Genomic DNA, 16,926 nt, shown 5'->3' with positions numbered 1-16,926 from the left:
ACTGACCCCGCACTATGTACGTTGATTGTTTTCAATGTCTGCCATGGATGAAAATGAGTGTTTAATATAATTCCAATAGGTCTTGCATAATGTGAGTGAAATCTATTTGTGTTTTGGTGTCTGATGGTGTTGTTGATAACAAAATAAGTAATGCCAAGACATAACATGTTGATGGTAAAAACAAACAAAACAATAAAATCAAGGAAGTTAGAAAGTTTTATCGAAGCGTAGGTCAGAAGAACATGTTAGAGACAAACATGTTATATTAATAATAATACATTTAATTTATATAGTGCTTTCCTAGATACTCAGAATGGCTTTATAAAACAATAAGAAAAACAAACAAAGATGACATGTAGTGAATTGGAAAAAATGTAATTTGTAGTTTATTTGTCATAGGATTTTGTTTCAATAGTGCCCCCTGTTCTGTCCCACTTGTATATCATGTGATTGTAACGGTCTTGCATTTCACTGTTTGTCCACGGAGTGTCGCTGGTGCGCTCACTCTGCGCGCTACTGAAATGCCCGGATGTTATTGTAGCTAGCTCTCTTAGCTATTCGGCTAGCCGCTTGCGACGCCGCTGCCTCTCGCCGCTACGGTCCGTCGCATCGGGGACATTCGACCCTTTTCACTCCCCCGGCCGAAATAACCTGTTTTTTAGCGTTGGTAACTTGACGTGGGTAGTTTATCATGATAAAAGTTGAGTAAACGGCTCGTTTATTTGAGGTGTTATCGTTGAATTTCCGACCGATTTGGCGGGACTTGATCGGGTTAACAATACGACGAGCTAAAGGCTAGAGAGCTGCTAGCGTTGAGACACAGGCCAGTTTGTTTCAGCTAACACAGCTAGCTCAGCGAGCTACCGCCGCGGCTGTCATGGAAGACAAATCCTTCACTAAAGAGTTAGACCAATGGATCGAACAGCTAAATGAGTGTAAGCAGCTATCGGAAAACCAAGTCCGGACACTCTGCGAGAAGGTAAGTTGGTTTACAATTATCCGGTTTGTATTTTTGACCCAGTCGGCCTGGCTCACAGTGTGGCCTAGATTGTGAAAACGGCTCCGACTAATTTCTGGTAGGCAAGGCGGCTATTTTTGCCCCGTTTTCATCAGTCATCCTCAGATTGTTAATGTTTAAAAGCATTTAACCAGCGAAATATGATCGTTCACCTTCAATTGTTGTTAAGTGTAATATCAGACCCATTATATCGATGATAATTACGACAATCATCCGACCACCGTCGTCTGATGTCAGGCAGGCCGAGAATTCGCATCTTTTACATCATACCAGCTATTAGACGGAGCCCATTTTCATTGCCTGTCTATTAACATGACTGCATTTAGTGTAAATATCAGGACTCTGTTAATGTTCGATTTTAGGAGTTGTGTACTCTTAATCTGTATTAAAAATGATCGTGTATTAATAATAATTAAGGTAATCATGTGCACCGCGCCCTGTCTTTATCGATCAACCGTTTCATTGCATAAACCTGACAAGCCTATTTCAGACGTCACTTCAGTGTTGCACCATAAAGATTACTCGTCCGGTAGCTTTTATGCATCATAGACCTTTTCATTTTTTTTCATAATATATCATTTAGTAACAGGTTTAAAATGTATTACTGGAAGGTTACAGGTCATTTCCTGTATATGGGGAAGAAAAATGGTGGGTCATTGTGAACTGAATGAATGAAAGATAAAATAAACGTAACCTTAGTTTGTTCAGTAGTTTAGATTAAATGTATTTACACATAACACTACAATAAAACGGATGGAGGAGGACTGTAAGCCTTCCCTGTTTAAACAAATGATGAAACAAAACGTAAAAGAACAGTAAAGAAACACTAAAACTAACCTTGACTATCTAATGTACAACCAACTGACCAACCAAGATTCTAGATGAAAAAATAAATGTGGGGTGGAACTCTAAATATGATGTATAATAAATATTTCTCGCTAAAATAAATCATTTTCTCGACTGGTTGAAATGGCTGATAACCCTTAAGATAAATACATTGAAAGCTGTTGAAAGTTATGTAGATATAATAGAAAAAATACAATTGAAAGAAACTTGTTGTTGTCAAGATTATTCAATACATTTTAAGATGCTCAGGATAAAAATTAGCCCATCGTCATTAAATGTGAGGAATTTAGCTTTTTATTTGTATTCACTTTAAATGTATATCTTTGGGTTTTGTTCAGTTGATTAAACAAGTCATTTACTTGTACTCTGAAATATTTTAGACATGTTATTAACAGACGATTGATCAAAAACGGATAAAATATTCCAAGCATCGTGGAACCTAGTAGAAAGGAAGCAAACATTGTAGCTTTCTGTGGTCCGAAGTTACGATTTATTTTTTCATTTTCATCAGCAAACCTATTTTTTCCACGGCCAAGTAATTTAAATCGATGGTGTCCTGTGAGTTCACACATCCTTCAACACCTCAAGATTTCAGCCTGTCATAGAGGCTAAACGTGGACAAGTATGACATGATTTACTGTTCGTGTCTGGTTCAAGAGTTTAATATAACATTCTGTCTGCCTGATCACATTTAAGTAAAAGGTCTTGCAAATGTCAACATTTTCAATAAGCAGTCTGTGTGTTTGTTTCCTATCCAGGCCAAGGAGATTCTGACCAAGGAGTCCAACGTTCAGGAGGTGAGATTTCCCATGATATTGAAGTAATAAAATGTAAACTCTTAATGATTGGTGACCAATACTTTTCTTAGTTATTTTTACCAAAAACTTGCTTTTCTTTGTTAAATATTTTTGAATACGCTTGGAGTGGACTGAGACATATCAAAACACAACTACAGACTTTTCAGACTCAGAAGATGGTTTAAATTCAGTAGGGATGCTCCGATCGCCAATTTAGGAGCCGATCGCCGGAATCAGTATCGGCCGATCCGATCGAGTGGGCGGCGCCTATGGGGATCTTCCATTTAAAGTGATGTTTAAAACTCAGTTAATGGGGTGCTTCCACAAACAACAACCAACATAATTATTACATTCAAATGAAGTACATTATTCAAGTTTACATTAACTTTGGATAATAACACGGGAGAAATTAGCGGAAGCGTTCTCTTTTCCTCTCTCCCTCTCTCTCTCCTGACAGCCTGTCAGTATCTCACTGATCCAGTAATGAGTGACCCGACAGTGAAGAATAAATGTATAACTAGTTTAGCTTGTTCCAGAGGTAGATAAAATAGCTAAGTGTGTTAGGTCTAACTCTTGTGTGTTTCGCTCCGCTCACCGGTCCGTCACAGCGGGTGGAGCTGCAGGATTTCTGCTTCACACACGTTGCATACCGCTATTTGATTGTCATTTTCGGACACCTTAAAATAATGCCAGACTGGTGAAGCCATTTTGGCGAGCTTGTTTTGCCGCGCACAGAGAAAAGTGTAATGTATTTTACGTCATCCTTTTTACGTCATGCGATCGGCTCTCGCGATCGGCATTTTTAGAGATCACGGCCGATCGATCGGAGCATCCCTAAAAATCAGAATAACTTAGTCACATTCATCTCTGTTACAAACAAACACCAAAACCAAGATGAGAGTTGTTCCCTTTTGAAGAAACCGCAGCATATCTTTAAAGTTTAGTAGTTAATAATAGTTCTGGTTTGATTCATACATACAATAGATGTCTTTTATAAATATATATATATATATAAAAAAACACCCCAAATGTTTTCTGGAGGCTGACTCTGTTCCCTCTGGCATGTTATTAGCAGAACATGAACAATATCACACCTTGTTTTCACTGTAAACTCTGCTGAGCTGCAGGCTTTCAGTCCTTTCTTAGAATCTGCCAGCAAACATTTAAAAGCATTATACAATATATTCCTAGAATTGAAACAAAAAGTTATAAAGTCAATCTAGTGTTAAACTTTTCCTATTTTTGTTAATAGAGCCTTGTTTTGGGTGTTAGTTTTCCCACATGTTTTTCATTGTTGCATATAATATCCTCCTTTTTTGTTTACAAGACGTTAAAATTGTTCTCTAATGTGGAAATTGAATCATGAGGAAACTGTTCGTTAAGTCAGTGATCTGAATAAGGGCTTTCTTCTGAGAACAAAGTGTCTGTTTATCCAGCACATTAATCGTGTTGATTTGCCGATGGCCGACAAGCTAGTGTACACTGTCAACAGGCTCCGTTATTACACTGTTTCAAAACACAGAAAGGATTAGTTTCTGTATTTGGGTAATCTCTAGACAGATTTTTTTTAAATAATTTTTGGGCTAGTTTAGCTTTTATCAGAGAGATATATTATAAAGGGGGAGATAGAGGGGATGACACACATAAAGGAGTCTCGAAATGAAGCTTTGTCCCAACGGCACCAGATTTTGGTATCCAAAGAGTTTCTATTTGTAGTGTTTGTGTTACTGGCCCATCACCTTATTTCACACATTTGCCAAAAAGCTCTTGCAATACATTGACTATTGTCTGGCGATGATTTAGCTTAAAATTTGCCAAACTGGCCCATTGTACAAGTTGTCTCTCGATCCCATTCAGTTTCTAAATGTACTGTATAATAATGAATAGCGGAAGAAAAATTAAGTATTGGCCTGGATATCAGCTAACTACACTGGGTTTAATAAGTGGATTAAATATAAAAAAAATCTGCAGAAGATATAGTATAGTAAACGACCAAAAGAAAACCTTAAGTTCGATTTGTCTCTAAGGAAGTTTGCCATTTGAATGACTTGTTTGTTAATCTGCAGGAAAAAAACATGTTGTATTATTACTGTCCGTTACCTTTTTACATTGTCCCTTGCCTCCTCAGGTGCGATGCCCTGTGACGGTGTGTGGCGATGTCCACGGTCAGTTCCACGACCTGATGGAGCTGTTTAAGATTGGAGGAAAGTCTCCCGACACCAACTACCTGTTCATGGGAGACTACGTTGACAGAGGCTACTACTCAGTGGAGACGGTCACGCTGCTCGTCACGCTAAAGGTAAACCTGCACTGTACCTCGAGTATGTGTTCAAAATATACGTATCTGCAGATGGTGAATAGTCTTATAAAGCATTCAGCTCGACTTTATGAATTTATTGTTGAATCACTTCCTGGATTCTGGTCCTGGGCACGTAACCTGGGAATGTCGAGGGATGTCGGAATACTTCAGATGTATTTTTTTAATTATAAAAATGTTATGTATTTAAGGCAAAAACGCAGAACAACATGGTATACATGTGTACCACACAAAGAAAGAAATGTAACTCTCTTACAAACAAACAAAAAACATCATAACAACATTAAAAAAAAAAACACCTCACCCGTTCACAGGATCCCTGTGGGCTGGACCAATAGGTAATGAGTAGCATAAGTACTCATACACACTAGAAAAAAACCTAGAAACCCGGATCACAGCCTACTTTTCAATGTTGCAGCCGCTGCAAGCCACAGACTCACATTATCCTCTTTCTGCCCATTGATTCGGGCTGTTGACAGTTCCATATGGATAACATCATGAAGTGAAACCCATTGCTTAATGCACATATCATGTTGAGACTTTGAGGCGTATCGCAATCATTGTCATATCTGCCATTAGACCAGCAAGAACTAAACAATTTTGATAGTAGGAATCTGAAAGGAAGAACTGTCGTTCAGTAGCAGATTTGTTATGGTCGCAGGCATCCTCACCGACACGAACACAGTTGGCTCTGAGGCAACCCTTGCCAGAATCTTGCTACAGGTGGGCATTCCCAGAACATGCAAAGAAACGTGCCCAGGGCCATTAAAGGGCACACGGTACATGAGGAATCATCAATAAGATACAGCTAACAAGGGTTCAGGTAAGCCCTGTGCACAAAATAAAATGTATTTGTTGATGATCACGATTCCTTGAAGCCAATTTAATATTGGTCCATACCATGCTCCAACCAAAATCCTGCGCTAGTCTTGGGAATTCCCGCCTCCCCCCTCAATACTAATAATACAGTTGTTTGTCCAACTCACCGTATCCATAATATATTGATACGGCAGGAGTTTGTCATTGTGACTAAGATTCCTTCATTGTTAATCCATACTGGAATCAGAGTTGAGTCCATCAGCAGGAGTTGTTCTGTGGAAGACGGCTCCACTTGTCGTGTCCCTGTGCATGAAAGCTTCGCGAGTGAAAAGACCTGTGAGAAAACTGGTTTAGAAGAAATTATCGGATCTGACCGATATATATATCCCGCGCCAAACGGTTTTAAAAGTAATAGATCAGCACATTTAAGATCCAACAGTTATTCCCTTATATAGTAGACATTCGTGTTAAGGTTTAGAGAGAACTTATGTTGGAAGTTGACAATGTTCACTTCATTAACCCTCCCTATTTGGGTGTCACAAATAAAAAGGATAATATTGAACATTCTTTTTAATTTACTTTTTGGAAGATTTTTTTTGAAGCGTCAAGAAAAGGTCTGACACATTTTGGATTTTTATCAAGTTACTATAAACAAACAAGACAATTGTGATATTTATTTCAAAATTTGAAAATGTATATTTTATATTATATGTTTTTGAATGGTCAGTCTTCACTCTGTCTTTGAGGTCTGGTGCGTCTCACCAGCTGCTTTAGACTCTTTCCTTTATTCGGACAGCAAACTTACTTACTCGTGATAAGCCGAACATATCGCTTGCAGGAGCTGTTATTGGTCTTTACTTGGAATTTTAGAACAATAACAATATTTTTGCTGTTCAGGTTTCTAGTTGATGGGAGAAAAAAAACATGTGTCCCGACTCAAAAATCAATCAGAACTCTATGTTTGAGGCTTGGCCCTGTGAGGCTACAAGCCTGCGGACAGTTCATAGCTTATTGTGACAAGATCTGATAAGCAGAGACGAAATCTGTTGAACCGTCCTCCTCATTGCATAAAAAAATGACCTCCAGGTGCACTGAACTTTGATTTTTTTTTTTTTAACAAAAGTACGCAAATGCAGCAGGTCTAAACTAAATTAGTTTTTTGTTGGAAATATTGGAAGCTAGTGAGGTTTTCAGATAATGCTTTAAAGGTCCCATGTCATGGCCATTTCTACTGATCATAATTCACTGGCGCGAACAACAACAACCAACATAATTATTACATTCAAATGAAGTACATTATTCAAGTTTACATTAACTTTGGATAATAACACGGGAGAAATGAGCGGAAGCGCTCTCTTTTCCTCTCTCCCTCTCTCTCTCTCTCCTGACAGCCTGTCAGTATCGTCTCATGCAGCTCACTGATCCAGTAATGAGAGACCCGACAGTGAAGAATAAACATGTATAACTAGTTTAGCTTGTTCCAGAGGTAGATAAAATAGCTAAGTGTGTTAGGTTTAACTCTTAGTGTGTGTGTTGCTCCGCTCACCGGTCCGTCACAGCGGGTGGAGCTGCAGGATTTCTGCTTCACACGCGTTGCATACCGCTATTTTATTGTCATTTTCGGACACTTAAAATACTGCCAGACTGGTGAAGCCATTTTGGCGAGCTTGTTTTGCCGCGCACAGAGAAAAGTGTCATGTATTTTACGTCATCATTTTACGTTATGCGATCGGCTCTCGCGATCGGCATTTTTAGAGAGCTCCAATCGATCGGCAGAGAGTGAGTATCGGCCGATATCGATCGGCAGAGAGTGAGTATCGGCCGATATCGATCGGCAGAGAGTGAGTATCGGCCGATATCGATCGGCAGAGAGTGAGTATCGGCCGATATCGATCGGCGGCCGATCGATCGGAGCATCCCTATCATAATTCCATTGTTGAGGTCTACTAGAATAGATTTACATTGTGCAATTTTCCAAACTCACATTGGTTTCTCATACAGCATCTGTGTATAGTATGTGTATTCACTCTCTGTCCTACACACCTTGTTGGAGCTCCTCCCCCGCCTCCCTGTGAGCCCAGTGTGCTCTGATTGGTCAGCTCGCCCACTCTGTTCTGATGAGTCCACCACCGTTACAGCGGAACATCAGTGATTATGTGTTACAATGGCGTTAGCAACCAGAAAATGACACCAGTAATGACAAACAAGTGAGAATGCTGCGTGGGGTCTGGGTGCCGTGTTGCGGGGCCCGCTGCTGCGAGGAGCGGACAGTGTGAGCTGGGTTCATTTCCTGCTTGCTGCGTGCGGTCTGCGAGACATCGCGAATGGACGCGGGAAGGGGGGTTGCTGAGGGGGCTGCAGCACCCCCATCTGCGAGGCTCACCTAGCACCCGCACCCCCAGCGCACATACAGTGTAAGCGCGCCACAGTTTCGCCGCTGCGAGGCTCCACTAGCACACACACACCCCCACCCCCCCCCCCCCCCCAGCGCGTCACAGTTTTTCGCTGAGAGAGTGTGTGTGTGTGTGTGAGGAGCTCCACGGATTGGTCCAATTGGGTATGGTCACGTCACTGTACCCAGGAAGAAAAATAGAAATCTCCAACGAGGCGTTCTGGGGCAGCATAGACAGGTCTTTTCTGTGTTAGAGTTTTACTCGCTACAGGGTGTACTTCGAGGGTTTGTGACTTTGCAGAACGTTTCCATGCATAAAAAGCTACATAACACACAAGGGCACGGGTAATAACCGGAAAAGCATGACATGGGACCTTTAAATGACAAAACATGTAATTACCATAAACATGCGTTTGCCTCGGATCTTATGTCCTGCAATATTCCAGAATCCAATGAAAGAATCGCATTGCTTTTTGTCGACTCTTTTATAACATAATTTATTCTTTGTGTCCTTCAGGTTCGTTTCCAGGAGCGAATCACCATCCTGCGAGGAAACCACGAGTCGCGGCAGATCACGCAGGTCTACGGCTTCTACGACGAGTGTCTGAGGAAGTACGGCAACGCCAACGTCTGGAAGTACTTCACAGACCTGTTTGACTACCTGCCACTCACTGCACTGGTAGACGGACAGGTAGGAGGCTTAGCCAGGAAAACCGTGTTTGTCTGTCCCGCAATAACAGGTTTTTTTAAGGCAGTAACTGTCAATGTGATGTAAGACGATGCAAAAAGTAATTTATGGTTAGTGTCTTTCTATAGGCTTTGTCAAAGTAAACTCTTTCAGATTGTGAAGCTTCAGATGCCCTCATGTTCAAAGTGCAGAGTAACTTCAATCGGAGACATCTCTTTTTTTATTAATTTCTTCAGATCTTCTGTCTCCACGGAGGTTTGTCTCCCTCCATAGACACTCTGGATCACATACGAGCTCTGGACCGCCTGCAAGAAGTCCCACATGAGGTACACATCATTAAGCTGAAACACAGGATTTGTCTAGAACTATTTTCAGTGGTGGATGAATACACTTTTAGTGCTGTAGTCGGTGTCTTTAGCAGCAGGACAGTGTTTATGGGATCGAGTCAAAACAAACCACAGTGTGTATTAGGGCTGCACTATTAATCGACATTTGATCAAAATTGCAATACGGACAAGTGCAATGCTCAAATCACAGGAAGTATATAATATCTAACAGGGAGTGATAGATGGAGAGACTATGAAACAATTTGTACCAGAAGATGGTTAAAATATATCTTTCCATATGAATATGATTGTGAATATACCCTACTCAGTTGTTATTGGGAACATTTAGTTATATTTACCATGATTATTTGTGAACATGATACACTTTGCATTTATTATGTGTCCATCATACACAGGAATACTTCTCGTAACATGCTGTCTGGCAACAAAGTCATTGTACTGTGCTGATGTTGCTTGGTTGTTAGCTGTTTATTGTCTGGAAATAAAGCTCAATAAAGTCTAAGTGAAAAAAATTAAATAATGAATCTCATTTCCTCAGGGCCCCATGTGTGACCTGCTGTGGTCGGACCCCGATGATCGCGGTGGGTGGGGCATCTCTCCCCGAGGTGCCGGCTACACCTTTGGACAGGACATCTCTGAAACCTTCAACCATGCCAACGGCCTCACTCTGGTGTCCCGCGCCCATCAGCTGGTTATGGAGGTAACACACACACACACACACGTTAATGTTTTTAATTTCGGTGACTATATTAAGCCATTTAAAGTGTCATTATAAAACGGACAAGTCAAATCAAGCAATCTGATTGGTTCTTAGCCGGGTAGAATTGTAGTTACTTTTCACAACAAGTCAGTATCCCTATGCGTCTGAGAAAAGCTACAACTGTTACATTACGTCCGTTACGAAACTAACTAACTAACAAAGCTTAAGATGGAAACATGTAAGGGATAACGTGCAGCAAGGACTTTTTGACCGTTGTTAAGGACGCTCACATCTGCAGAAAGAAGTCCGGTCGATTTAACTGTATACAGTTTGGCTGAAAAGCAAACTGCATGTAGTTTGCTTTTCAAACTGGGACAAGAAAACAGCGGAGAGGGTAACGGGGCAGAAACCCTCCTTTTTACGCAACGGTCCAGACATAGACATCAAACGGCAAAACATATTCAGTTTCCAGTTACTTTGGCATTAGGGCAGGGATATCTAGATACTTTCCAAGGTTTGACATCATGAATTGTGCTACTTTTAAAGCAAGCAACGATGTTTTCAAATCTGTAATAAAAAAGGTCCGCAAAAAACGCTATCGAAGCAGTTCCTACCGCGTTGCTACGTAGTTCAAACAGTAACAACGGACTATTTTTGATCTGCCTGTCAGGTGTTCTTTTGGTCTTTTACCCATAATGACCGCCTCGCTGCACATTATCCCTTTCTTAACTTCGACCTCCGGGGGGGTCTTACTATGGAGGAGTGGATTGAGGAGTGCCTATCTCCAGAAAAAAAAGCACCTAAACGACGACATGTAGAGCTACGTGAAGAGCAGTTAGACCAACTGGAAAAGTATCACCATTCAAAAGCTTTCTGATGCGGGTCTTGAAACAAAGCAGAGAAATGATGACCGTTAGTGGCCACAGGTGCGAAAGCTCTCTCCAGAGCTACTGAAAGCCGAATCTCGCGGACCAGAGAAAGTGGAGCAATATTCTCGCCACGCCAAGCAACAGCCTAGAACAACCTCAGCCTATACAAGTAACCTCGTAAGCCATGCTACTGATGCTGGACAGTTTTTCAGTGGGTGCACAATAAACGGCAACATACACATTAATGTAAATAAATAGCCAAATAATGGATCAACGCTCTCTGTCTAATATGTTCGCTAGCTGTTGGTGTTGTTGCATAGCAACCACCTCGCACTATGTTTTGTGCAGAAGGCAACGGAGGGACTATTTTATTTTGAACATCATTATTTACTAATAAAAACTATTTAAATTAGAGTGTGTATTTTTCTTTCATATTGCCACACTTCACTTGGTAACTGTTTTATAAAAGCAATAGCTCACTTCAGGCCGTGATATATGCTCATTATATCACAGCTAAGGGGGTTGTCGACCCTCCGCTTCGCGTCGAAGCACACCCCTTAACTGTGATATAATGACCATATACCACGGCCTGTCGTGAGCTATTGCTTAATTAGACCACCTAGCTCCACACCAACTTTAAGATTTCTGTCTTCTTTTGAATTTTAAAAATAAATCTCATCAGTAACTTTTCAAAGTCCAGATTGGCATAAATGAGATCAACGGCACAACACTTAAAAAAAGAGAAAGCGCCACCTTTTTATAACCGGTGTGCCTATTACTCCCGTTATTTCCCTCCTCCATAACATTGAAAAGCAGTGCCAGTAGTTCAGTTTTCACAACAACTATCGCTGGTGTGTATAATTGTGCACAAGACCAAATAGCCTTCAGAATTACCATACAGCCCGTTTCTGACAAGCAAGGCCTTTAAAATGTATTTGTTTTTAAACTGAGTCCCGTGAGTGTTCACTCGACATTCAAGACACTGGGACTACATCACAACATTTTCAGAAAACTCGACGGGAGAGCAAAACTGAATTGCCATTTTTTTTTTAACCAAATTCTCTCCTGTGTCGAGCTCGGCTACAAACATTTATCCGTCAGAATGTTCGTATGTTGTTGACGTCCAACTCGATATGATAGCTGTACCGACGACGCCATCTTCACCCGTCTCTCCTCTGGAGACTCGAGCTGCCATCACATAAACTTTTTTTTTCTTATGGTGTGAAAACTGCCTGATGGCTGTGCTCAAATATGCTAGCAGTTTTTCCAGCAAGGCTTTTCGCCCTACCTTGCTTTTAAAAACAGCAAAAAAAAGTTAGAAGCTCTAAGGCCTTTGAATGTTGATTTTTTGAAAGTTTGTTATAGCCTTAGTTGTTTGTGTACCTTTTTAACAACAAGGCATCAAATGCAGCTGTTAACAAAGGAACCATACATGACAACAATTTGTAGGATAGCAATGCAACTAACTGTTATTTTAATTAATATGCAACCCATTTATTATAAAAATACATCATTAAGTTCAGGTTCTGGGACAGATAGCAAATATTTAGTGTACTATCTTGTAAGATTAAAACTAGCAGCACATCTCAAATGTACAAAGCTGGATCCAGTAAATGTTACATTTCCTTTCACTGAACTAACCAATGAAGTCGGGTTTAGTTCCTGCTAGATTATAGAACAACACCGGTAGTTGAATTTCCCCTGGAAGATGTCGGGTGTTTGAAATGTATAAACACATTTATTGTTTTAAGCTTTAGCCCTTTTATTTCCTTCAAATTGACACATGCTCAGTGGACTGAAGCTCGCGTCTCCATGGCAACCCAATGTAATGCCGTTGGAGCAGTGCAGTACTCCTCCTGTTGCTGTTTCTGTACCAGCTTCATCCGACACACACTCTGTGTTCAAGTGAAATCTATTTATATTACTGGGCTGTTGCAGACTATAAGAGAAAAAGTATTATATTATTTAAAATATATATATTTGCTCATCAGCCTATAAAAACAGATCGACTTAAGTAAGCATTTAGCTATAAATAATGCTGCATTTATTCATGATTACTGAAACTTCTTCTCTTTGGAAGCATTATGCAAAAAAGATTTGCCTTGCCTTTGATCTTTCAAAGCCCAAACAGAGCTTGATTTCATGAAAGCTAACATGTCTGCATGTTCAGTTTGTTGATGCCAGCCAGAATGCACTTTGAATAAAAGTGAATTCATTATTCTTCTGTACTTTTCAGATTCAAACGCATACATCCAAATATATCACAAACACTTTATGTTGGTTAATGGTAGGTTAAGATAAGACTTTATTGATCCTCAGTGGGAAACACAAGATATCATAAATATATCAAGTAAAACAAAAAGTGCTCTACCAGCAGCAATAAGTGTTGAGCACATTAATGCATGAATAATTAAAATCCTATAATATATTTATATCATTCTAAATTGACCCATTCAGCATATTGAGGACTTAATGTAACTAACGTGAATTTGAGTTTAACTCCTGCAACCTTTCAAAAGCAGGGCTTTTACTTGGGAATGGTACCCTTTAGTATTACTTTACTGTTATTTATGTGAAGAATACTAATGGAAGAGTACTTCTTCCATCACTGATACAGTGTTATTGTCCCTTTTACGGATGAATACAGTATCATGAAAACATTTAACAATGAACATGCTTTTGCACTTTCAGGGCTACAACTGGGGTCATGATAAGAATGTGGTGACCATCTTTAGTGCTCCAAACTACTGCTACCGCTGCGGAAACCAGGCAGCCATCATGGAACTGGACGACACTCTGAAATATTCTTTGTAAGTATAAACACTTTGTTTATTTCAATTTCGCTTAGGGCTGAAATACGGCCTGAGTTTTTTTCTTTAACAACCTGTAAGGGGTCTATGTTGTGATTCATAACGTGCACCAAAAGGACCTTTTCAGTCTAATAACTTAGATGATATCTGGCTCCATTAGCTGCTACTCAAAGTGAAGCCTCTGCTGCTGTCAGTGTGAGTGTAGTGAGATCCATTTTGTTGAAAAGGCATAACAGTGAAAGCCATGGAAATGGTGCAGTTACTTTATTGGTAAGAGGATCTGCACCAAACAATGTTTTTTTAATATGTCTGGAGAATACTGAGGGTGTCCGCGGTGACTTAAAAAGTATTAAAAGTTGGTAAATTAATTTAGCGAAAATTAAGGCTATTCAAAAGTATTAAACTGCATTTTCCAAGGTATTACATTTTGTAGCTTGTTTTCAATAAGTATATAAATTGTCCAAAGAGGTTGTATTCTACGGTCTGCCTGAATGTAATCATTGCGTAGGTGTGTAGTGTGATTCTGTGTAGTTTATTTATGGCATCCCGTTGGGTTTGACGTCATCTGAACAGGACATCGCACGCTCACTGCTTGATAGCGCGCAAAGGTCCGTTTACGCCGGTTGTTAAACAACATCGTTATGGGGAAATGCAATGTGTCCAAATGGTTGGAAGATAAGGAGGAAGGACAATCAATACTGTATATAGTAAATGTGTCGCCAATGTAACCGGTTAAAACTCGAAGTGGCGATGAGGTCTTAAAATGTATGGAAAGGGTCTTAAAAGGTATTACATTTGACTTCAGGATTCCTGCATATACCCTGATACTATTTAAAGGTTGGTCTTTAATGTTGCACATACTGCAATTTGGAAATTGCACACGCCCATATTGCCATTTTGAATATTTTTGCTTACCTTCTTTTTAATATATAAATCAGAACCAAGTTTATTGCTAAGAATTTACATTCATAAGTCACATTTATAAATATAAATAATAAAGTAATGCAATTTTTAAAACGTTAAATATAAAAGAGAAATGTACTATTGGAAATTTGACCAGCTTTTGCAATTTAGTAAACAGATTGTAAGTGCTCTTATTTGTTCACAGTAGTTAACACTTAAATTCAAATAATTGATGGCGTAAAGAGCACAGAATATTTGCAGTCTGTAATGTAAAGGATGTAAAAGTCAGAATATTCAAAATGATAGTACATTTAAATCTCTATACGTTGCGTTACGTTCTCTACCGCTTACACCTTCCTTGTCACTTTGAGATGAGAATATTAAGAATATTGTTTTAATCGTGTTTAATAACAAACCTTTTCTGCCTCCTCAGCCTTCAGTTTGACCCCGCCCCCCGCCGCGGCGAGCCCCATGTGACCAGACGCACTCCTGACTACTTCCTGTGAATGTCCAAAGCCATGCCTGTCAATCACCCACATAGCTCCACCCCCTCTTACCCCAATCCCTTCACTCCCCTTCATTTTGGATGGAAAGAAGATATTAATAATAATACTGTACCAGGGAGAATAGAAACAAACGATTGGCTGACGAACCAAGATTTTAACAAAAAGAGAGAAACCTAAAGATTAGTCTTGTTTTCAATATGCTGTCATTAATGCTGTGCTTCTGGGGAAAAACAACATGTACAACTATGATCTGTTTCCTTTTCCTTCTTTTTGTTTATTACATGTTTGAAATGAGATAAAACTACCAACGTGGACCAAATGTGCCATATTGTGATCCTTTTACAACATGTACAACGCGCGCAATGTTTCTTTCTTTTGTTCTTCTGTTTTTTTTTTCTTCGTTTTTTTAGACCAGCACTATAACCCTACCTACCTGACGACGTCACCACCACACCACACTTCTTCATGGTATATTTGCTTTTTTCTGTTGCAAGGATAATTTTAAAAAAGGAGAAAAAAATGGTAAAAAAAAAGTTTGCTTCAAGTAGTACAGCTGTCAGTTTTAGCTGTCCAGGCTGCAGCCGGTGGTCATCTCAGCAAGTATATTACTGTAATTTGAATAAAGACAACAGACGTATGAAAATAAAGATGTCCTGTTGACAAACTACTGCTCTGCGTCAGTGTCGCTTCTTTCAATTCTACAACGCAGTTCTGACTATTGTAAGTATAACAAATACAAATAAAAACCTATGTCAGGAAAGGGAGTTATATTCCAACTCATAAAGTAAATAGATACTTTGAATAAAGTCACAAATTCACAAGAAAAGTTTGGGAAGTATAGAGTTTCTTTCTAGGAACAGCTTACCGTTTCTTAGGCCTGCAGTGGTTAAGTTCTGGGTAGTTGTGAAGGGATGTCTCAGGGTGTTTCTCAATCGCGAGTAAAGCTGCTGCAGAGCCACTATTTCAAGCATACTACGTCATCGAGTGCCGCCGAAGTACTGTTCCAATCTCCAGCATACTTGGAAATCTACCGAGCCCGGCGTACTCCGTTTGGAGAAATATCGAGGCTGCACATGAGTAGGGAGAAATGCTAACGCTAACGTTAGCATCGGCGATCTTCTCTACTTAATGCTATCTGCACACATGGTTGACATTAAACATTAAAACGACCAGGCAGTAAAGAGAGAATCAACGGAAGGCAGGCAGGCAGCTTTGCATGACATTCTTCAGGACGTGTTTCATTGTGGTGATAGTGAGGGTAGTCAATCGTTGTGTTGACAAGACAGTAGTGACGGCCATCTTGGTGACGTGTGTTGTTGACCAGAGATGTAGTTCATTGAGCGTTTCACACAAACAAATGTATTACTTCACAGTCGTAAAACTGTGAAGTAATACATTAGCGTTAACGTTAGCGTTAGCATTTCTCCCCCGGGCTTAAATGGTGTATTATAGAATGATCACACCGGTGACAGTACTATTCAAAGGGTTCACGAAATATGACTACTACTCTTACTGTTTAACATTTTGGGTTACTTAATGTTACTTCATGTTAAGGCTAATACAAATGACAAGGCTGTAATGCTAACTAACGTGCTAGCTACTAGCTAGGTAGCTAACTTGATCAAGCCACTCCTGGTCCTTTCATCAGACGGGAAGCAAAAGAACGAGCAAGACCCATTGCTGGTATAATAACAACCTGGTACTAAGCACACAGGCATCTTGTTAAAGTTATCTTATCTTAGCCAGCGCCATATAGATAGATTATATCTATATTGCGCTGATCTTAGGTATCTGAATGGTGGAGGAAAACAATTGTGACATCACTTACGCGACTCTGGGATTTGTAGTCTTTCTAGTTACGTATTTTTCATAGTCTTATATTTCAAGTTTTACGACAAACTGTGACTTTTTTGA

General features: G+C 39.8%; 1 protein-coding gene across 1 annotated transcript; it reads left to right on the top strand.

Moving 5' to 3' along the window:
* Positions 1-543: 543 nt before the first annotated feature.
* LOC117472996 (serine/threonine-protein phosphatase 2A catalytic subunit beta isoform) lies at positions 544-15,681 on the top strand. Its single transcript, XM_034118465.1, has 8 exons — positions 544-979; positions 2,623-2,661; positions 4,790-4,960; positions 8,707-8,880; positions 9,114-9,203; positions 9,763-9,924; positions 13,485-13,603; positions 14,940-15,681. The coding sequence occupies exons 1-8, from the start codon at positions 878-880 to the stop codon at positions 15,010-15,012; spliced, it is 930 nt and encodes a 309-aa protein (XP_033974356.1). The 5' UTR covers positions 544-877; the 3' UTR covers positions 15,013-15,681.
* The last annotated feature ends 1,245 nt before the right edge of the window (positions 15,682-16,926 follow it).

Source organism: Trematomus bernacchii, unplaced genomic scaffold (assembly GCF_902827165.1).
Source record: "Trematomus bernacchii unplaced genomic scaffold, fTreBer1.1, whole genome shotgun sequence".
Classification (NCBI taxonomy): domain Eukaryota; kingdom Metazoa; phylum Chordata; class Actinopteri; order Perciformes; family Nototheniidae; genus Trematomus; species Trematomus bernacchii.
This window is presented reverse-complemented; position numbering and strand designations above follow the sequence as displayed.